Raw genomic sequence first — 23745 nt, 5'->3', positions numbered from 1 at the left:
CGTACCCGGGAGCCGGGCGCCGAAGCCGGGCGCGCACTCGGCGTTGCGGCGGCAGCAGCGGCAGTCCTCGCTCCAGTGGTACCCGGCGGTGCAGGCGCAGCGCCGCGGAGCCGTCCGGTTGCCGGGCTCCACGGCCACCAGGGCCTTGCCTGCGGGAGAGAAAGAGGGCAGCGAGGCAGCGGGAGCAAGGGCGGATACACACCTTCCACCTCGTGCCCCTCGCTCTCCAGCACCACCAGCCCCAAACCACCCAGACCCCCCCGGACGCAGCGCACGGATGAATCACTCAGGACACTGGGATTCAGGAACTCCCAAGTTCCCCCTCACACTTCCTGTGCTGGCACTAAAACATCCCAGAAGGTTATGTTGGTTTTTTTTTTCTCTCTCTCTCAATAATTAAGAGCCTTGTGGTTTTTGAAAAGTCAGTTTTCATGTTGGTAGGAAGATTAAGGCCTGGGGAGTTTCTGATCATTGACTATTTTGATGAATGCAAAATAATCGACTTACAGCTTCTTGAGTTTTAGTAAATTCAAATGTGATAAACATTCTTAACACCAATGCTAGATCAGACCTAAGAGAATTGGGTTTCTGGAGACTGGGGAGTCATCTTGGGATCCCGCAGGACTGCAGGATTATTCAGAGTCCTGAAAATAGGCGTCACTGTGGGATTAGATACGGGCAAAGTAAGGAGGTTGGGCCTGGTGACAAACTTGGAAATTAATCTCTCCCCCCAAACTTAGGACAACACGTTCGTTGTCTCTTTTCTCACAACATATAGCAAAGCGCTCTCTCCTTATCTCAAACCTCCTGGCCCTTTCCAGTTTTTGTGGAATAGAGGTAAATGCTCACACACAGTCGACCCTCATTATTCGCTGGTTCATGTAGGCAATTTCGCCTACTAGTTAAAACTTAATCGTAACCCCCAGATCAATAACTCCTGGTGCTTTTGCAGTTATCCTCCAACACATGCAGAACAGCGAAAATTTTGAGTCACCAGCTGGACGTGGATGTCCCCAGCCAAGGGCAAACGGGGTGACACTGCCTTCTAGTTTTAGCTGTCACACTGGAAATCAGAGTCCTTTTTGTGGGCTATTTAGTGTCCTATTTTTGGCATTTTTGTGTTTTTTATTGGTGAGTTCACTGTTTAAAATGGCCCCCAAGCATAGGGCTGAAGTGCTGTCGAGTGTTTCTAAGTCCAAGAAGGCCATGATGTGTCTTCTGGAGAAAGTCCATGCATTAGATAAACTTTGTTCAAGGCTGTTTATTGTGAGTTCATTGTTAATGAATCAAAATATTTCTTAAATAAGGTGTCTTTAAACAGAAACACATACAAAATGAGGTTATGTTCACCTACCCAGGAGTGGTGGTTCAGTATTTGCTAGCTCAGTGTTTGTGGTGACTTTATAGAACATAACTACCATGAATAACAAGAATTACCTGCACACACACATGCATACATGAAACAACACAATAACATTTATTTAAAACAGACTTCCTACTCCTCCTATACGTCCCCATCTCACCTGGATTGTCCAAACAGCCCTTGTACTTTATATTTCTGAATACTTATCAGAGTTTGTTATGGACTGATGTTTGTGTCCTCTCAAAATTCATACGTTGAAATCCTAACCCCCCCCCCCCACCGCAGTGTGATGATATTAGGAGGTGGGGGCTTTGGGAGGTGATTAGGTCATGAGGGTGGAGCCCCCATGAATGGGATTAGTGTCCTTATAATAAGAGACGGCACAAAGCTTGCTTCCGCTCTCTCTCCGTTCACCACCATGTGAGGACACAAGAAAGTGGCTGTCTTGAAACAAGGAATAGGGAACACACCAAGAGCCCCACCATGCTGGCACCCTTATCCCAGACTTCCAGCCTACAGAACTGTTCTGTATATATATTTGTTGTTCAAGCCACTGAGTCTGTGGTATTCTGTTATAGCAGCCTGAACTGCCTAGGACAGAGTTCCAAGAGAAAACAAAGAAACCAGAAACCTGTTCCCTCCTTCACTGTCTCAAGTTATAACCAGCAGGAAGGGAATGCTTCCTGTTCCCATTCTTTTCAGACCAGAGCTGGGTGAACCTGAGAAGTCTCCACTCCCTTCTGTGTCCACTCTCCAAGGCCCAGGTCAGCTCTGAAGCACCAAGACCAACTTGCATAAACATGGACATACTGTCTGGAACATACAAACAAGTGTCATTTTCCTTGGAAAATTTGAATTCCAGTATCCCACTCAAAAGTAAGTGCATGTGGACTTCCCTGGTGGCGCAGTGGTTAAGAATCTGCCTGCCAATGCAGGGGACACGGGTTCGAGCCCTGGTCCAGGAAGATCCCATGTGCTGGGGAGCAACTAAGTCCGTGCGCCACGACTACTGAACCTGTCCTCTAGAGCCCGTGAGCCACAACTACTGAAGCCCGTGCGCCTAGAGCCCATGCTCCGCAACAAGAGAAGCCACCACAATGAGAAGCCCGCGAACCACAACGAAGAGTAGCCCCCACTCGCCGCAACTAGAGAAAGCTTGCATGAAGCAACAAAGACCCAACACAGCCAAAAATGAGTAAATAAAATAAATAAATTTATATATATATATATATATATATATATATATATATATATATATATGTAAGTGCATGTAAGCCTGTGTGGTTTGAACAATTTTGACATATTTTAAAATATCTTAATGCGCTAGGTTTGGGGCTTTAATCAATTTTGGCAGTAGACAGAGTGAATCTTTCTTTCCAAGAGACAGCAATGAGTCAAGCTCATTACTAAGCAGTGGGAAAGAAAAAAGACTTGATCAGATGCTTCTGCTCAATGGAGTTTCCATGTTACCTTCTCTGGACAAAGTCTGCCAGCTGTCTCTAACACTTTAGAAAAATTACAATGTTTAGAAAAATGCTTATTTCCTAGTTCTGTCTACTGAAAAAACAAACAAACAAACCTATATACAAGGATCAATCCAGTAGCAATGAGTGCTTCCCAGCACCCAGACTGAAGCTGCTAAATAAGATGTTCTGCTGAAAGCAATGAGAAATCCTTGGAGAAATGGCTGATTCCACCTTTAGGGCAGGAAACGTCCAAGGTGAGGCTGGGAGCAAGAGAGCTCAGAAGGACACCGGGGTCCACATCGAAAGACTTGGGGGCCACCTGGGAGAGGTGAGATAATCCAAGCACCAGTAAAACTAGTAACCGCAATAGATTAAAACACCTCAAAGACGTAAATGCATGAGTTCCTAATATTCATACAATTCCTTTGGAGACAACTTGGTGATCAAGTCATTATTTTGAAAAGTGGTAAATAAAGTTACAAGCATTCATTCTGCCTTTCCTGTATATACTGTACTTCAGGGTAACAACCTGTTGATGAGGGAAGTTTCTCTTTAGAAAGCATTCCAGCCAATAAAGGAAGAAGGGATGATGGAATTAGAACATCACCTTTCTGCAGCCCCTAATGAAAATGGATCTAGGCCACGATCATCAACAGCTGCTAATATCACCCAAAAGAGGGCGCAGCAGCTACTCTGTGAGTACTGACATCACCACGTCATGCTCACCTTTGAAGGAGCTTTGCCAAAAACAAAGCAGAAAAACCCGGATTCTGATCAGCCTTCTAGATCTAATAACCCCTTTACAGGAAATATCGGAGATATAAATATTCATTCATGTATATATATATATATATATATATATATATATATATATATATATATATATCTGAATCACTTTGCTGTATAGCTGTATAGCAGAAACTAACACAACACTGTAAATCAACTATACTTCAATAAAAACAAAACTATTCCAGAACAGAAGTTCTACATGAAGAATTTTAACACAATCCTTCTGGGATCCGAAGCACATCTTTCTGGGGGTCTGTGGTCAAAACTTCTTCCCATGGCCCCTAAAAGAGACAATATTGCTGTATCTAAAAATATCATTTATCCACACAGCCCCCGACATGACTGACTCACCTGTATCACAAACTTTATGCAGCAAGCATTTATCTTCTTCATTCCAGGTGTCCAGGTATTCATCCGGGCCACAGGGCAGACAGACGCTTTCAGAGGTAGCAGTGCATTTGGAAGACAAGTACTTTCCTTAAATTAGAAGGGGAAACATGCACCAATCAAAAATACTTCCTCCCAAAAAAGCCAACAAATCAACAAAAAATGTACCAATCTGGGAATTCCCTGGTGGTCCAGTGGTAAGGACTCTGTGCTTTCACTGCTGTGGGCCCAGGCTCAAGCCCTGGTCAGGGAACTAAGATCCTGCAAGCCATGGGGTGTGGCCAAAAAAAAAACCAAGCACCAATCTACTGGACCCCTTACATGACCATAATCCCAGGACATCCCCCAAAGGTAGGCTGATACATGAGATAAGACCACATCTCACAGCAACGGCTCCTCAGCCCTCCCGGCTGGCTCAGATAACCTCTCCTGGGTTTGCTGTGCCTGTGTTCATGGCAGTCTTTTAGATCTTCTAAGTAAAAGATCACCCCTTCCACCGCAAACCTCTGCTGACTAAGAAAAAGAACTATGGTTTTCAAACTGGTGCCTGCAGAACTTGAGGGGTTCCCTGGGGGCTAAGCAAGAGGAACTTCCTCTCGCCTCTCCCCTCCCATCTTCAAAACCCCTCTACTGTCAACCTGGATAGTTAACTTCTTTTGTCCCAAGTATACTGTGGGCTCACGGTTAACTTAGTTTCATCAGAGAGTAATACACACACACATGCACGCATGAAAATCACTGGATCTTCATTCTACGAACCCAAAAAGTATTTGTAGCTGAAATATCTAAAGGATCTTGTTATAAGGTAAGCACCTTTTCCTCAAAGCTCTCCTCCTCTCCCCAGAACAGTGAGTGAGTGAGGACCCTCTGGACTTGGGGCTTCACTGAGGCCATAGAAACACTTGGTCACCTTCTGGCAGAACAACTTTGGGGAAGTGGTGACCAGTCCACCTTCTACCCCTCAGCAGGTATTGTGGGGAGGAGTTATAACAGGGTTTTGACAATTTTTAGCAGTGATTCTAGGATAGATTACCACCCCCATCCTCCGCTAATTTCTGTGAAAATAATACTTTTTTTTTTTTTTTGGCCACACCGCATGGCTTGCAGGATCTTAGTTCTCCCACCAGGAATCAAACCTGGGCCCTTGGCAGTGAAAGTGCCGAGTCCTAACCACTGGACCGCCAGGGAATTTCGCAAAATAATACTTTTAAATAAGAGTTGTGTCTCATATTTTGAGAGTTTGAATCACAAACTTCTAAAACAGAGTTTCAGAAACCATCTTGCCTTCTCAAGAAACAGCGTTTTGGAAAGCTGGTACTTAATTCATGTTCCAGCATGTACTTAATTCAAGTACCAGTTTCTGAAATTGCTCTTGATTTTTAGCTGATTTTATCTACTGAGAGAAGTTTTTGTCTTCAGAGTGACAAACACCACTACCTGCCACCGCCATAAAAAGCCTACCCAATTTCTTTTTTTTATCTGGCAGGACAGAAATGGTTCCTTAGATTAAAAAAAGAACCCCACCCGCTTTTGGAGTACAATGACAGGAGGTTTAGAAGTACAAACCTGGTTCACATTTGTTACAGCATCGTCCAAGGTGCTCGTAATGCCTCTCGCTAGTACACGGAGAGGTGATCTGAAAAGTCACCTAAAGAGAAAGTGCGCATCAGGTAGAGATTAGGCACAAGTTCTTTCTAGAGAAAACAGAAAGTGAATTACTGACTCACATTTCTGAAAAGTATAAGAAATCACCATAAACAGTCCTGAAACAGCTCTGCATAATACCACCCCCCTCCCAAAGATGTCGCTTTACTATTCTAGCCCATTTCTCCCTAACAATGTACAAAACCAATGATTCTGGCACCCAAATCCATTTAAGCATTTAAAACAATATCGGTCATGCTCATGGTAATAGGCTGGATGAAAGGGAAATTTACAAATGGTACACAGAAGGTTGAAAACCGCTTTACACAACCCACGTACGAAATTGGTCCCACTTCTGTGTCATCACATGGTGGACAGTTTGCTCAGCCCACTTTGGTCATAAAACTGTAGAAGGACAGAATGGGGCCCCTTAACATGTGTCTTATACCAGGGGAGGCCAACTGTGGTCTTACAAGCTAGCTCTGATTTTAAAAAGATGCTTAATGCCGCTTACCTTTTAAAATTTTAAACACGCAGAGAATCTGAAAAAGTGGGACAGCAAGGGGTTACAGGAAGCCTTCTGGCTTACAGCCAGGAGCCCTGACCGACCGCCCGCTGGCTGAGGGATCCCCGACAAGCTGCTTCAGCTCTTTGAACCTTGTCTCCTTTCTGTATGATTCTAATACCAATACTAATTTCCAAGTCTGCTCATCTAAGCAGAACAAAACAAAAAGCCAAGTCCCCTACAATCACTCAGATTCTTATCAGTTTGCCACAGAAAAGCCCTTTTCTTTATCAGCTTTCTCAGTGTCAGAAAAAAACCCACACATTCCTGTTGACAGGCAGGCAGTGGAGCGATGAACTGAATGAAGTGGAAGCGTTGGGCCCAGCTGCAGACTTCACACCGTGCGTACCAAGGGTCCGGCTCCTGCTGGGTCCCAGGGATCCAGAGTTACAACCTTGCCCTCAAGGGACTTCCGCACACCAGGGTGTGTGCTATGATGGAGCCAGGTGGGTCCCTCCCTCAGCTGAAGGCCAGGGGAGGTGTCCCAAGGAGTGTGACAAGTGAGCACAGGTTGGCAGGATAAAAAAGAACTCAGCCAGATGAGGAAAAAGGAACTGGCCCGTGGAAGTGGAGGGCAGGGCAAGGAAGCTGTCTTTGGCAGAGTATGAGATGTTCAAACAGGGATACTGAGGCCTGAAGTGGCATGTCGGGTGGGGCTGGCAGTGGAGACCATCAGCAGAGTCCTGGGAGACGAGACCAAGGATGGTCAGAGCAATCAGAGGGCTTCACCTGCCTATTCAAGAGCTTGGATGGGAGGTGTAGAAATAGTGTAGCTTGGAAGAAGCCGTGCATCCTCACAGTACCTCAGTTATGAAGGAAGTTTTCTAGAGAGAGCACCACACCCAGAAAAACCCAGGCTAGCTGAGTAGGGTGTGCAGGATGCCCCCAGTATGGACCTCTCCGACCTCCCCCAGGCCAGGTAAAGGGCTTCCGGGAGGGTTGGGGCCAGGGACAGTTACACTGAGGCTGATGAGAATGTCAAATGTGCTTCTGGAGCCAGGTATGCCAGGAAGGTTGTATTCGGACTTGCTTCCGAGACCTGTCTAACACTCTCTGTGGACCCCTGATAACATGGACTGATGTTCCCCGAGCATTCACCACATGACAGGGTCTGGTGGACAGTGCAGTGAGCCCACTGGACACTAGGAAGAATGATGTAATGGAAATCACCCCACCGCTCCTTTCGGGTCTTTTTCTCTCTGTTTTTATAGGAATCTGTTTCTCTGCGCCTGGCACGGTAACGTGTGCACACAGAAGAAAGACGCGCAGAGGCAAAACGGTGAAGCTGAATTCGGCCAGGGCAACTTTTGTCTCACACACAGGATCTGTCTGAGCCTGAAGATATGTGAGCGCTCCTGCGATGCTGATGACAAAGGCAAACGAGAGAAATGTGTGGTTGGAGATAAAGGTCGATTGCTTCTGACCCATAAGAAAGCTGCAAGAGTCTCTGTAAGATGAGCACAGACTTTGTATTACACACACAGCTTCTCTTTAGGGGAATTTGGTAAAAGGACTCCCCCCAAGCAGCAGCTTAGAAGGTCTGTCAGGTGCTACAGGCTGTGCCCTGGGCTCCAAATCCTGGTACCTGGTGAGCATCATTGACCTGAATATGTGGACAATTTGTTTACACGTTTAGGAGAGTGGCAGTGATTCATTCAACCCATCCACCGTCTAACCCAGGAGCGTAATACCTCCTAGCAAAAATGGGGAAGCTACTGATTCCAGAGGTAACCAGACGTCTTAGCTCTTAAACAGATTTTCACAGATTATTCCTTAGAATCCATATCTGTCTCCTAAGCTTACTGTGACTTTACACCTGGACATGTCTTCTTTTTTAAAAATGGAGATATAATTCACACACCATGAAACTCACCCTTTCAAAAGGTGCGATTCAGTGTTTTGTTTTGTGTTTTTTTTGTATATACACAAAGTTGTGCAACCACCGCTGCTAACTCCAGAACACCTGCATCACTCCAAAACTGATATGTCTGTTTGACACAGCTCTAGGATTACAGATCTTTTAAGCTGCATGAGCAATTCTGCTACTGGGAGAATTGGCTATGGTGAGGCAGAAAATTATGGAATTAATCTAATTTAAGGTATAGCTTAAACTGATCCCTACTTTATTCTTGAGTTACATCAGATACTTTGCAGTACACCTTCAAACCTTCAAAATGGCAATAAATATACAACTCAAAAGGCAACATACATACATAGATATGGTTAAGGAAATGTGGTTTGTGGGTAAATAAAAAGAATCTGGAAAACTCTGTAGGAGGCCTACACCTTCAGAAGGCAAGATGTGCCTTTGCTGTTTTTTTTCCTTCTCTTGTTCTGCCTCCCTGCTTCTACGAAGCTCTCTGCTTCTTTTCCCCCGCTGGCAGAGCTGCAGCTCTAGGATGACCTTCTCATTAGAGGATCTGCAGCTCCCCGGACCTCACATAGCATGTAAAGCTTGCCCTGTGCTGGTCTCACCCTGATCCTAAGCTCCACGTCCAGGAACGCTGTGGTTTGCTCTCTGCACTGCAGTCCCCGCATTTGTAACTATTAGGAAGTCCAGATCTTGGACACCCTGGCCTGTCACCTTTTGCTGATCCCCTGAGGACTTGTCCCTCCATGCTACAGGCCAGAAGGGCTCTACCTGCCTGCCTCCTGGATCCCAAGTTCCCACATCCAACCTTCTTGGGCTCGGTTTCCAGTTAGCCTGAGCTGGATCTCCTTGACACCAGCCTCCCTCTGTCTGGATAGCCTGCCAAATACATCCCCAGACTGGCGTTTTCTTGATGTGAATGAACGAATGACCTTCAGCCCCTCCCAGTCTGACCCCTTCTTTTTCTTTTTTAACATGTTTATCGGAGTATAATTGCTTTACAATGGTGTGTTAGTTTCTGCTGTATAACAAAGTGAATCAGCTATACATATACACATATCCCCATATCCCCTCCCTCTTGCATCTCCCTCACACCCTCCCTATCCCACCCCTCTAGGTGGTCACAGAGCACCTAGCTGAGCTGATCTCCCTGTGCTATGCGGCTGCTTCCCACTAGCTATCTATTTTACATTTGGTAGTGTACATATGTCCATGCCACTCTCTCACTTCGTCCCAGCTTACCCTTCCCCCTCCCCGTGTCCTCAAGTTCATTCTCTATGTTTGCATCTTTATTCCTGTCCTGCCCCTAGGTTCTTCAGAGCCATTTTTTTTTAGATTCAATATATATATGTGTTAGCATATGGTATGACCCCTTCTTTTTTCTACAGATTCTAGCTCTGACATCTCCCATCTCAACAGCAGCTGGGAGAGCCTCCAGGCTGCTCAAGCCCCTCCTGGTCCTCTGGCCCTTCCCTCCCAACAGCTCAGAATTTGGGCCTGACTCTAGCCCCCAAGACCAAGCTCCCAACGGTTATGAGGTAGTAGCTCTTATTATTGGTAGCAATCCTAGTAAGGCAGTAATTTGTTAAAAACATGTTCCTGCTTCAGTGTTTTGGAAGCAACCTCCCAGGGGATGGGGGGATTCAGCAGAAGGCTGCAGATTTTCAGTTCATCGGGTGATTTTGTCAACCACCTCCAGTCTCCTCTCTTTGCCCAAGATGTAGCAACAGAAGGCCTTTGGTAACCGAGTTGAGACGTACAAACTTTGAGTTACCTACGTTTTTGTCTAGTTTGCCTTCAGGATTGACTTGTTTCCCTCTAAAACAACAGAGCTTCGGAACCATCGTTGTTTTCATTAAGCAAATAAAGCAGAACCACTTCTAAAATGTCTATTTATTGAATAAAGAATACAGTCACATACATTCAAAATCAGGTCTGTTGCAGCGCTTGTGTTTTGGGGAATACGATTTGATTCATGCATGGTACTTAAAAGTCTCGTAAAAAACCAGCCATGTCCTACCGACCACAGTTCTTAATCAATAAAATACAAAAGTAATGTTTGGCCCCCAGAGTTTACATCGACTAACTTCTGCTTTCTAACAGACTTCCTCTGAATGTATAAGAAACACTAGAGTCTGTTTATGGCAAATACCCTTTACATCCCCTGCCTCTCCTTTCCCCCCATATAAATTCCTTGGAAAGTCTAAATAAAGGAGTTAAAATGGCAAGACAATACATCTGATTTATTGGCCATCTGTTGCCTCACTTTCTTGTGTGTTTTGTGTCATGTGTGTATTTGTTTCAGGGCATACGGGCTGGTATTTAATTTTAACGGCTGACAAACTCTTCTGGAATAAGCATGTCCACAGTCCGTGCGAGGCTTTGGGAGGCCGGAGGGAGATAATAAATTGTACATCAAAATCTTCTTTATAAAGCTCCGTGGATTTATTTCCCAATGTAATGCCATGTTGGGTCTAACCCTGAGAAACCCCAAGCTGAAGAAACAACATTTCTGTGAGCTGAGCTGCAGAGACCGGAGGGTCTGTATTCAGAATCCTGCAGGGAAGGTTGACTTAAATATTTATTTTTCGTGCTGTTAATCAACCCAATTGTAGTGAAAGCCGTTATGAATACTAAAATTACTTTTCTGCTCTACTAAAAATTCATGCTGACATATAACAAAACAGAAAGAAGCTTGGCTCCTTCTGTCAAACCAAGAGGAAAAGAACCCAACCCAGACGAACAAATGAGGGATTTTCCATAGATTTCATTTTATAAAATATCACCCATGACTACTTGAGAATTTGGCTGTAAATTAAGTAAAGGTGGTATCAAATTTCTGAATGTTACAGTCAACTGAAAGATGTGGTTTTTCGTAAGAGAGAAACTACTGGATGTGAAAATAACACCTAATAGTTCTGCTGCCCTTGAAAAAAATATCCTTAAAGAAAGTCACGGGGCTTCCCTGGTGGCGCAGTGGTTAAGAGTCCGCCTGCCAGTGCAGGGGACACGAGTTCGTGCCCCGGTCTGGGAAGATCCCACATGCCGCGGAGCGGCTGGGCCCGTGAGCCATGGCCGCTGAGCCTGCGTGTCTGGAGCCTGTGCTCCGCAACGGGAGAGGCCACAGCAGTGAGAGGCCCGCGTACCGCAAAAAAAAAAAAAGTCACGAATGAAAAGTGCTCTATTCCAGAATAGAAGAGAAATCAATTACTAGTGACCTGTGTTCCCGAGAACACCAAGAAAGCGGCTTTACTATGAGGGTCTCACACCAGGAAATTGTTTCTATCTGAAGGTTTTTGTTTTTAGAAATAAATGAACAACAAAGAAACAAAAGGTCTCAGTCATAGGCCAGAGGAACCGACAAACAAATGCTGTTCCATCTTGTCCATTTCTTTGAATGTCTGTTTTTAGCTGGCTGAGCAGTCAGGCCAGAGACGAAGTCTAAGTTTCTCCCCTCAAAACATTTCAGTTAGTGAATCCAAACACAGACCCTTTCAACCGAGATGTTCTAGGGGACCTGCTCAGTTTGGTCCCTTTCTTAGCTCCTTTTCTCCAGAAGCTTCTAGTGGCCCTGCTCTATTTTATCTGGCTTTCTACTCTTGAACATGGCACAGTTATATGTCTGTTACTGCAAAGAAAGCATCCACTGTCATGCCTCTCGGTTAAAAGTTCAGAATTGGAAGTGGATATCATAGAGGAATCATTTTGAGCTTGCACATCAGATAAGGCAGGTTTCCAGAGAAAACAGAAAAATGAAACACTAACTGAAATAAAGTCTGACATGCCAGAATGTAGGGATTTAGCAGAGCAGAGGCCAGGGCCAGAAATACACAGGGAGAAGGGAGCATGGTACCAGCGTAGTGGTGAAGACGGAAGAAGCTGCCTGGCCAGGCAGCTCCCCTGGTCGGTTAGGGCAGGGCAGACTTCAGGACAGGATTCTTCCAACCAGGGCAGCTCTTAGAGTTGAGCTTCCAGATTGGCCTGGATAGAAGAATGCCTGACATTTCTTTAATAAAACTGTCTACATTTCTACGATTTGAGGACAAGGGGGGAAAAAGTCAGTTCTAAGCCTCAGTCTCTTCACCTGTAAAATGGGGCAAATAATTGCATCCATCCCACCGCAGTGAGGATGAGATGGTATAATTCATGGAAAATGATGTATCAATGGCAAGTGGCAATACTCAGGAAAAATGAAGGCTCTGCTTTTTCACTTTGAAGCGAAGGCCCTTTCTAGCAGGTAGCTGGGGGAATGAGGCGGGACGGGAATTGCGTCACTCACTCACTCAGCAGAGGGGCGCACATCTGGCTGGCGGTCGGTAGGGGGGATGCTACTGTAGGCACCTGGGCAGAATCGGTGAACACCAATTACTTTTATCAGATCGTTCCCTGGTGGGGGGCTGGAGGGAAAGGAGTGGGACAGAAAAAGGAAAGAGGGTGGAAAAGAGACCAGGGACTCGTAGAAAAATTCTGAAGGCCTGGCAATTTTCCCGAGCGTACCATCCCTGTTTAGTTTTAACATGGCTCTGATGACAAAAGCTGACGGCAGAGTGTTTCAGCTGGGCAACTGGAAAAACATGATTTTGGGGGGTTTTTTCTGGCTGCACCTCCAGGCTTGCGGGATCTTAATTCCCTGACTGGGAACAGAACTCCTGCCCCCTGCAGTGGAAGCGTGGAGTCCTAACCACTGCACCGCCAGGGAATTCCCAGAGAAACGTTTTTAATCCAAAAGGCTTATTTTTTTTTTAATGCATGTTTGACTTCACATAAAGAAGTGCTTTCTCATGAGACTGAAATGGTGGCAGGTGGCCCGAGTCATGGTAGTGGCTTTCTGTCTGGAGCTTCAGTCGGTGATGGGGACAGAAGCCGGGCTGGGGAGGGAGCAAGCTTACTCAAAGCTTCTGCTGATAAAGTGTTTGCTAGATTCTGTCAGTGATTTCTGTCAACTGGGACAGAATCGAGCTATGACCAAATGCCCTTCTAGACATTTTCATTTTAGAAAAACTCAGAATTTCAAGCAGAAAGAATTTCAAGCTTACAGGTTTACAGAGAAAACATCAGACTTGTTTTTCTTTTGCACAAACCAAAGCTTCACATTTCATACTTCAGAACATTACACAGGCACCTATGAAGATAGTATGTTATCAATTAAAGAGACAAAATAAAGGAGCAGCTTTTGGGGATCTCCTGTGCACCCCAGCAGATCACCCCGCGCACTCCCTGGAGAACACTGAACTGTGGAACATGTTAAGAGTGTGAAGACCCCACGTTATGCAAGCCAGGTATGTGGTCTAAGTCATGATGGAAGTGGATACAGATAATCAGAGGGTTTAAATAGAAAACTCCCTGAGTGTCCAAAATACTACAATTCACTTTACAGAAATATATTTTACAGCTTTTTTTTTTTTTACATCTTTATTGGGGTATAATTGCTTTACAATGGTGTGTTACTTTCTGCTTTATAACAAAGTGAATCAGTTATACATATACATATGTTCCCATATCTCTTCCCTCTTGCATCTCCCTCCCTCCCACCCTCCCTATCCCACCCCTCTAGGTGGTCACAAAGCACCGAGCTGATCTCCCTGTGCTATGCGGCCGCTTCCCACTAGCTGTCTACCTTACGTTTGGTAGTGTATATATGTCCATGCCACTCTCTCACTTTGTCACAGCTTACCCTTCCCCCTCCGCATATCCTCAAGTCCATTCTCTAGTGGGTCTATGTCTTTATTCCTGTCTTACCCCTAGGTTCTTCATGACATTTTTTTTTCTTAAATTCCATATATATGTGTTAGCACATGGTATTTGTTTTTCTCTTTCTGACTTACTTCGCTCTGTATGACAGACTCTAGGTCCATCCACCTCACTACAAATAACTCAATTTCGTTTCTTTTTATGGCTGAGTTAATAATAGTCCATTGTATATATGTGCCACATCTTCTTTATCCATTCATCTGATGATGGACACTTAGGTTGTTTCCATCTCCGGGCTATTGTAAATAGAGCTGCAATGAACATTTTGGTACATGTCTCTTTTTGAATTATGGTTTTCTCAGGGTATATGCCCAGTAATGTAATGGGACTGCTGGGTCATATGGTAGTTCTATTTGTAGTTTTTTAAGGAACCTCCATACTGTTCTCTATAGTGGCTGTACCAATTCACATTCCCACCAGCAGTGCAAGAGTGTTCCCTTTTCTCCACACCCTCTCCAGAATTTATTGTTTCTAGATTTTTTGATGATGGCCATTCTGACTGGTGTGAGATGATATCTCATTGTAGTTTTGATTTGCATTTCTCTAATGATTAATGATGTTCAGCATTCTTTCATGTGTTTGTTGGCAGTCTGTATATCTTCTTTGGAGAAATGTCTGTTTAGATCTTCTGCCCATTTTTGGATTGGGTTGTTTGTTTTTTTGTTATTGAGCTGCATGAGCTGCTTATAAATTTTGGAGATTAATCCTTTGTCAGTTGCTTCATTTGCAAATATTTTCTCCCATTCTGAGGGTTGTCTTTTCATCTTGTTTATGGTTTCCTTTGCTGTGTAAAAGCTTTGAAGTTTCATTAGGTCCTGTTTGTTTATTTTTGTTTTCATTTCCATTTCTCTAGGAGGTGGGTCAAAAGGATCTTGCTGTGATTTATGTCATAGAGTGTCCTGCCTATGTTTTCCTCTAAGAGTTTGATAGTTTCTGGCCTTACATTTAGGTCTTTAATCCATTTTGAGCTTATTTTTGTGTATGGTGTTAGGGAGTGATCTAATCTCATACTTTTACATGTACCTGTCCAGTTTTCCCAGCACCACTTATTGAAGAGGATGTCCTTTCTCCACTGTACATTCCTGCCTCCTTTATCAAAGATAAGGTGACCATAGGTGCGTGGGTTTATCTCTGGGCTTTCTATCCTGTTCCATTGATCTATCTTTCTGTTTTTGTGCCAGTACCATACTGTCTTGATTACTGTAGCTTTGTAGTATAGTCTGAAGTCAGGGAGCCTGATTCCTCCAGCTCCGTTTTTCTTTCTCAAGATTGCTTTGGCTATTCGGGGTCTTTTGTGTTTCCATACAAATTGTGAAATTTTTTGTTCTAGTTCTGTGAAAAATGCCATTGGTAGTTTCATAGGGATTGCATTGAATCTGTAGATTGCTTTGGGTAGTAGAGTCATTTTCACAATGTTGATTCTTCCAATCCAAGAACATGGTATATGTCTCCATCTATTTGTATCATCTTTAATTTCTTTCATCAGTGTCTTATAATTTTCTGCATACAGGTCTTTTGTCTCCTTAGGTAGGTTTATTCCTAGATATTTTATTCTTTTTGTTGCAATGGTAAATAGGACTGTTTTCTTGATTTCACTTTCAGATTTTTCATCATTAGTGTATAGGAATGCCAGAGATTTCTGTGCATTAATTTTGTATCCTGCTACTTTACCAAATTCATTGATTAGCTCTAGTAGTTTTCTGGTAGCATCTTTAGGATTCTCTATGTATAGTATCATGTCATCTGCAAACAGTGACAGCTTTACTTCTTCTTTTCCGATTTGGATTCCTTTTATTTCCTTTTCTTCTCTGATTGCTGTGGCTAAAAGTTCCAAAATATGTGAATAAGAGTGGTGAGAGTGGACAACCTTGTCTTGTTCCTGATCTTAGTGGAAATGCTTTCAGTTTTTCACCGTTGAGATGACAAAATTCAACACCCATTTATGATAAAAACCCTGCAGAAAGTAGGCATAGAGGGAACTTTCCTCAACATAATAAAGGCCATATATGACAAATACATACAGCTCTTGAAAAAAAAATTCTGCTGCTGAAAGTGAGGCTCGGGACTTCCCTGGTGGTGCAGTGATTAAGAATCCGCCTGCCAATGCAGGAGACATGGGTTTGCGCCCTGGTCCGGGAAGATCCCACAGGCCGTGAAGCAACTAAGCCCGTGCACCACAACTACTGAGCCTTTGCTCTAGATCCCAAGAGCCACAACTACGGAGCCCTCATGCCACAACTACTGAAGCCCGCATGCCTAGAGCCCATGCTCCGCAACGAGAAGCCACCACAAGGAGAAGCCCGTGCACTGTAATGAAGAGTAGCCCCTGCTCACCGCAACTAGAGAAACCCCGTGCGCAGCAACGAAGACCCAATGCAGCCAAAAATAAATAATTTACATATAAAAAAAAGTGAGGCTCAACTGTTCTCTGATTGGTACAATATGAAAAGATGTGTCTTTTGAGAAGAATGTGAAGAAAATGATGACCATCACGAATACTATTATAATAATTGACCTGCTACTAAGGGATTTGGGGCATTCTAAAATGCATTTTACGAATGTGTTTCCAGTGATAAAGAGTATTCAGAGCTCCAACTCGAAAGTGTTCATCACAGCTGGTCAACTCCTGCTGGTCTCGTTGAAAACCCACTAATATGAATCAACCCCCTCCCCACATACAGACCACTTCCCATGAAGGGGTTGTGAGTTGATTTCCTCACTATGCAGACACTAGAGTAAGGCCAGTCATTCCTTTGCCTGAGTCATTTGCCTTATCTTGTAAGATGACTTTTCATATGATTATGACCAGAAGACAAATTCCGGCCTGGTCTAGGGTTTAATAATACAAAGTACCAGTCTCTTAAAAAGCTCTGCTATCATCACATCTTCAAAGCTTTCTTTACTGAGCTTTCATATATCAATACTTGTGCAAGGGATTGGCTTGTGTAGGAAAGGGAATGAGTCCATCCCTACCCTCTCAAAGTGTGTCACAGCAGAGGACACAGGCAGATAGAGAGGAGAGAAAACTAACAGATAGAGACCCACAGGACAATACAAGATCTGGTGCACTGGAAAGATCAAGTTCCACCAAGTCCCTGGATGCAACCCTCACTGGTCACGGACTGGGAAGGGGAGGGAACCCGGCCTGGGATACACGGGAAGGAATCACAGAGGGAGATGCACAAAGCCCAGAGGGCAGGGGCAAGGGCAGAGGAGTGAAGAATGGGGCTTGGGTTGGTGGAGGGGGAGAGGAGGGGCAGTGGGAGACCTGGGGCAGATGCGGAGGTAGGGGAGTAGGGTCCTGGGAAGAGGCAGCTGTAGAAGGGCGGTCATTTTTAGCAGCACCATGGAGTGTACTGCAAACAATGGTGGAATGAGAAGGGCCAATAAGAAGGTGTGAACTCCTTTTGGCAATGAACAGTGTCTGATGGAGGGAATGACTGGTGTCTTATGGAAGGAATAGCCATGTAAAGAGCTGGCATGAACAAACAAGGTAGGGAGTCTGGATCTTGCTGGAGGAGCAAAGAAAGTGGCTTATCTCAGGGAGATGAGAAAGGGCTGTCTCCATCGTGAAACACTGAATTTAGGTCTTTTTATGCCAGTCCTTCGAAAACCCATTTTAAAAAAAATTGGGGGGCATTTTAATTAAAAACTGTTTTTATTGGGGTAAAAATTATATATATATATATATATATATAACTAAATTTGTCATTTAAACCATTTTTTTAGTGTACAATTCAGTGGCATTAATTACATTCATGATGTTGTATAACCGTCACCATGGTCTCTTTCCAGAACATTCTCATCACCCCAAACAGAAACTCTTTTAAACATTACACAGTAACTCCCCATTTTCCCCTCCACCTGGGAACCCTGGAGTTAAACAATAATGCCCCATTTTCTCCAGCCCCTGGTAACCTCTATTCTGTTTTCTGTCTCTGTGAATTTGACTATTCTAGGTACCCCATATAAGCAGAATCATACAGTATTTGTCTCTTTATGTCTGGCTTATTTCACTTAGCATGGTCTTCAAGGTTCATCCATATTGTAGCATACATCAGAACTTCATTCCTTTTTATGGCAGAATGATATTCCATTGTATGAGTACATCACAGTTTGTTTATCCATTCGTCTGTTGATGGATACGTGGGTTGTTTCCACCTTTTCCGTGTTGTGAGTAGTGCTGCAGTGAACACGGGCACACAAATATGGCCATTCTATGTTCAGCTTTTTGAGGAACTACCAAACTTTCTTCCACAGTTGCTGCACTATTTTAATACATTCCGACCAGAAATGCGGGAGGGTTCCAATTTCTCCACATCCTTACCAACACATTATTTTCCATTTTTTTGGTAATAGCGATCCTAATGGGTATGAAGTGGTCTCTCAGTGTGGTTTTGATTTGCATTTCCCTAATGACTAACGATGCTGAACATCTTTTTTATGTGCCTGTTGGCCAGTTTTGGAGAAATGTCCACTCAAGTCCTTTGCCCATTTTTATGGGGTAATTTCATTTTGCATGCACCTGTTCACAGGACTCAATTTAGCTGTCAACAGCATTGACTTATTATATAGGACTGGAATGGTTATTAGAGGGCTGTAGGACCCTTGGGTTCATTTTTACCAACTTGAAAGAAACCTTTGATTTTCCTGTTTAAGAAAAACTTTCCCAGTCTAAACGGCATCACTGCATGGCTCTCTAGAAAACAATCAAGGAGGTTTAGCATTTAAGTAAGACGTGCTCAGTGAGTTTACAACCTAAAAGTGGAACAAATTAAATATGCATTCACTTACTCCTCAAAGGTTAACTGAACACATCCTATGTGCTAGAGACAATTTTAAGTTTTTTGGATACAGTAGATACTAGACAGAGAGAGTCCTTGCTTACATTGTACTTCTTGGGAGAAGAGTGACAGTAAACAAACATGTAACGGAATCTAGTTGGAATGACCGCGATGAAAAAAATAAAACAGGATAAGTAAGGTAATGGGATTATGAGGGGGAGCCTCATCAGATGAGATGAACTTTTGAGTGGAGACCTGCATGAAGTGAGGGAACAAGCCAAATTAACAGCAAGTGTCAGGTAGAGCAGTAGTTCAGGTGGACAAAAAAGCATTTGCAAATGCCCCGGGAGGGTGTGTGCCTGGCTGGACCAGGAACAGCAGGAAGGCCTGTGTGACTAGCGCAGCGAGGAGAGGCTGGAGTATAAACTCACACAACTGATGACATAATTTACCCAGATCGTGAGTTAATATGCACCTGCAGCTCCAGGACTGTGTGATACTGACTTTAGGTTCGTGGTGGACATAACGTTTTAAATAATAAGCACTTCATACTATTTTTATCACCAGGCAGGAAATATAATATTTGCCATAAGAGTTTTTAATTTTTACGTTTAATTGTGATAAAATACTCATAACATAAAATTTGCTGTCTTCACCGTTTTGCCACCAGATTTTAAAAAAATAGATATTATACAGAGAAAAAAAATCTGACTCAGGTCAGGTTTGATTAAAAAAAAGAAAAAAAAAACCCTTAAAAATGTAGAGTAATTGTGGCCTATTAGAAGTCTTGGTATATTCACCATTTCGATTTAGCAAACGTTACAGTTGACTTCATGAGCTGTCTTGAAAGTTGCTTTTTATGGTCCCATCAGTATTTTTTTTCTCTGACCACCTTGATTCCAGATAAGCTCCTTTAAGAAAAATAGTGCTGCACTTATTTAGACAGGAGCATATCAAAGGTCTATTGATTTTTGCTCAACTCTCCTTCTTACTTTCCTCCCAATGTATTTATTATCTCTGCTCCTAGACAAAAAAACATAGGGCCTAAGGGAAAAGAAGAAATAACTTTGCACGCCAAAACTTTAATTGCAAGTTTCTTTGTCTTCCGAGGAGATAATGGGTGAGAAAAGTCTGCAGCCGTGAGCTACCTGAACTGAAGATCCAAGGAAGGTTAGCTTCCTAAGCACAGTAATTAGGATGGGTTTGCCTTGTCCTCACATTGTCACCCCACAGGCTCCAGTGAATGCCCCTTTATTCTCCCAGTGCGAAAGGATTTTTTTTTTTTTTGCCATTCTTGAATTTTTTTTTTTTTAACTTTTATTCATTTGAGATGAGAACTGCTTTCTCTTCTTTCCTGTAGTAAGCGCTAATGGCCCCTGTGCTTCCAAGCGTGTGCTGATCTGCTGGACGCCAAGGACCCTCCTAGGCTCTGCCTCCATACTGGGGGTGGACCAAGCTAATAAGGTGGTTAGCCCCCAAAGTGGTCGGGGCAGGGACTAGACTTCCCCCCGCCCGCCTCTTAAAAGTGCACAGAATCACCTGGAAATCTGATTAAAAGGTGATTCTCATTGGGTAGGTGTGGGGTGGGGCCTCACCCTGCATTTCTAACAAGCTCTCGGGTGATGCTCATACTGCTGGTTGTTGAGTGGCAAGGTCAGAGATCGTTCAAGACCAAGATGAAGTCCAGCGCCTCAGCAAGGCTCCCCGCACCCGCATGTGTGCTCAGTCTCACCCCAACCCCCCCTCCTACTGTCTCCTCGGCAGCCCTGCCCTGGATCCTAGGCCTAAAACACACTGCGGCCCCCGGCCTCCACCCCGCTCCATATCGTCCAGCCAACCCGTGTCATCCTACTCAACCCTGGAGCCTAAGTCAACCAGTCTGACACATGACCTCGCCCACACTGGCCACTTTGGTTTAACCTCAGATCTCACACCTGGACTGGTTAGCCCCTTGCACTAGATGATCTCACATCCACCAGGACTGTCTCCTGTCCCAATCCCTTTGATGCTCTACGGTTGTTTTTCGTGTGTCTGCTCCTCCTGGTAGACTGAAAGCTCGCAACTAGGCCCTCAGCACACCGCCCCCATCCCCCAGTCGCCTGTCCCCAGCATTTTTCAACAGACGGCCCTACACCACTTTCAGGGTCACCCCCCGCTCAGGATCCTCGATTAACTCGCCGGCATTCCAAGCCCCCTCACCTGGTTTTGCGTCCCCCGTGCCTGCTGACCACCCACACGCCACTCTACTAAGCGCGCCTGCTCCTGTGCCAACCCTGTCCCCATGCTTTGCTCGGCTCTCCCCGCCTCTACCACCAATCCAAAGGCCAGCACTCCCTCCTGTCTCAGCCCATCCCACCTCTCCTGGGGAGCCCTGCCTGGGGACTCTGACCCACGAGACCCTCCACCCTTCCTGTATCCCACCATGTATCTCATGTATCCCACATCTCACACGCTCTGATGTCCTCACAGGGCCACATGCAAGGACATCAACTAGATTCGAAGTTTCCGGAAGGATAAGCCAGTGCTGGCGACTGAGCCGGTGCCCACAGGATGCTGGACCTGGGGGGAGATGCAGCGGGGGGACCCTCCCCATCGAGGTGGCTGGGGCACCAGACACCACTGCCCTGGCCTCCGGAATAATCACTGTCATGCTCGGCACCCTTCATCTCTCTTGCTTTTCAAGACTTTACCCCCCACACCTAGTGCTATCCCTGGACTTGTTTGAACTCGTCTCTCTTCTTCCTTTTTTTTTTAACACAGTTGAGCTTCATCTTCTCTTGTCTCAGCCACAACTAACCTACACTTTTTTAAAAAACAAACCATAATTCAAAAAGAGTCATGTACCACAATGTTCACTGCAGCTCTATTTACAATAGCCAGGACGTGGAAACCACCTAAGTGTCCATTGACAGACGAATGGATAAAGAAGATGTGGCACATATATAGAATGGAATATTACTCAGCCATAAAAAGAAACGAAATTGAGTTATTTGTAGTGAGGTGGATGGACCTAGAGTCTGTCATACAGAGTGAAGTAAGTCAGAAAGAGAAAAACAAATACCGTACGCTAACACATAGATATGGAATCTAAAAAAAAAAAAAGGTCCTGATGAACCTAGGGTCAGGACAGGAATAAAGACGCAGATATAGAGAATGGACTTGAGGACATGGGGAGGGGAAGGGTAAGCTGGGATGAAGTGAGAGAGTGGCATGGACATATATACACTACCAAATGTAAAATAGATAGCTAGTGGGAAGCAGCTGCATAGCACAGGGAGATCAGCTCGGTGCCCGCCTACAAGGGTGGGATAGGGAGGGTGGGAGGGAGACGCAAGAGGGAAGAGATATGGGGATATGTGTATATGTATAGCTGATTCACTTTGTTATACAGCAGAAACTAACACAAGGTTGTAAAGCAATTATACTCCAATAAAGAATTTTAAAAATATAAAAAACGAACTCAACCACTCAAAATTATTCGGTACCTTTAAGCGCTGCACTGTGCCAGGTACGGGAATCTGACTCTCCTCCACTGCCATGTTCACAGAGCAGTGCCTCTCGATCCTTACCGTGAAAAAGAATCAACGGGAAATCTTTCTAAAATGCAGATTTTCTAACAAGCCCCCAGGTGATGCTGACACTGCTGGTCTTTGAGTAGCAAGGTCAGAGATTACGTTAAAGACCGAGAGCCAGAACTTTCTCATATTCCCAAACGCTGTACAGTTGTCTCCATTTACGTAATGGACATTGAGAACAACCTCGCCCATCGCTGGAGACAGACACCATTTATCTTGAGTGGGCCTCACGCAACACCTACTGCGTGCCAGGCACCATGCTTGAGGCTTTCCCTTCCTCATATTTCTGCTTCCTCACAAAGAGACAAGGCAGCCCATTCAGACAGTTAGTGATAAGCCAACTGGCACAGTGCCAGACACAGAGCAAATGCTCTAATTCTAGGTAAATTAATGAATAATTTTTCCTGAAGGACTGTTGTGATCTTATAACTTCCCTTTACAGAAAACTATGATGGTTTCCTACTAGCTCTGAATCAAATTCACACTCCCAAGCATGGACTTGGAAAGGTTGCACCAATTGGGGGCAAAATTAGAGACACCTTGGGGGAAAGGGGTTGCAAAATCAAGATCAGAAATCTCTTCCTGGGCTCAAATTGTCTTTTCTAATAGGGATAGAACACAGGTCCGCCTAATCAACACACAACACAGCTCCTCCAGCCTCTTATGCTGTCCCTCATGCTGGGAACAGAATGCCTCTCACACTGGATGAGGCCCCTTTCACCAGGCTACCCTGGACTCGCTGTTCAGGCACAGAGCAGCCAGGTGCCAGTCACACCTGCATTACCTTGCCCGTGAGGACTGCTCCATGCAGTTAAGATGACTGGTTGTGGGCTTCCCTGGTGGCGCAGTGGTTAAGAATCCGCCTGCCAATGCAGGGGACACGGGTTCGAGCCGTGGTCCGGGAAGATCCCGCATGCCCGTGGAGCAACTAAGCCCGCGCGCCACAACTACCGAGCCTGCGCTCTAGAGCCCGTGAGCCACAACTACTGAAGCCTGTGTGCCTAGGGCCCGTGCTCTGCAACAAGAGAAGCCACCGCAATGAGAAGACCGCGCACCACAACGAAAAGTAGCCCCTGCTCGCCACAACTAAAGAAAGCCCACGTGGCAACGAAGACCCAATGCAGCACGCCCCCTCAAAAAAGTCCTCCTTCTAGAACTTGCAATCTCTTAAAAATGCAATCTCTTAAAAAATATATATATATATGACTGGTTGTGCATTCTAGTGCTTTGGTTATTTGTAATTTTACAACTAAGTAGGACCTCAACGGCCTGGTCACAGGGATCCCAGCTGGGACACAGAAAACCTAAGAAGGGGCACTTTCCCCCCACCCCACCCTGTCCAGGACAGAGCCTGGCAGGTGGCAGAAGTGGGATAAACATGGCCTGTGAACTGTCTTGACAAACGCAGGAGCAGGGCTATAGTCAGTGGTACAGTACAGTTTATTTCTGGTGGGGGTGTGTGTGGCATAGAGGAGTCAGAGATGCCTTTGCTTCAGGAAGTGGCAAAGATGATTCAAAATGTCACATTTCTTTTCCTCCTGAGTCAGGGAC

General features: G+C 44.7%; 1 protein-coding gene across 2 annotated transcripts in view; it reads right to left on the bottom strand.

Moving 5' to 3' along the window:
* Positions 1-23745, bottom strand: part of TNFRSF11A (TNF receptor superfamily member 11a) — a 78391-nt gene that overhangs the window by 46438 nt on the left and 8208 nt on the right. The window contains exons 2-4 of one of the 2 annotated variants that reach the window (XM_089895280.1): positions 5572-5653; positions 3970-4095; positions 6-149 (exon numbers count right to left, since the gene is read on the bottom strand). In XM_089895280.1, coding sequence (XP_089751406.1) covers positions 6-149; positions 3970-4095; positions 5572-5653 — 352 coding nt within the window. Of the gene's footprint in view, positions 1-5; positions 150-3969; positions 4096-5571; positions 9147-23745 lie in introns of those variants that run through there. The other variant, XM_022584328.3, reaches the window with a different exon arrangement.

Source organism: Delphinapterus leucas, chromosome 14, assembly GCF_059928025.1.
Source record: "Delphinapterus leucas isolate spDelLeu-1000000601 "Yukka" chromosome 14, BTC_Dleu_Yukka2, whole genome shotgun sequence".
NCBI classification, from domain to species: domain Eukaryota; kingdom Metazoa; phylum Chordata; class Mammalia; order Artiodactyla; family Monodontidae; genus Delphinapterus; species Delphinapterus leucas.
The sequence above is the reverse complement of the archived record's forward strand: the minus strand, read 5'-3'. Positions and strand labels throughout refer to the sequence as shown.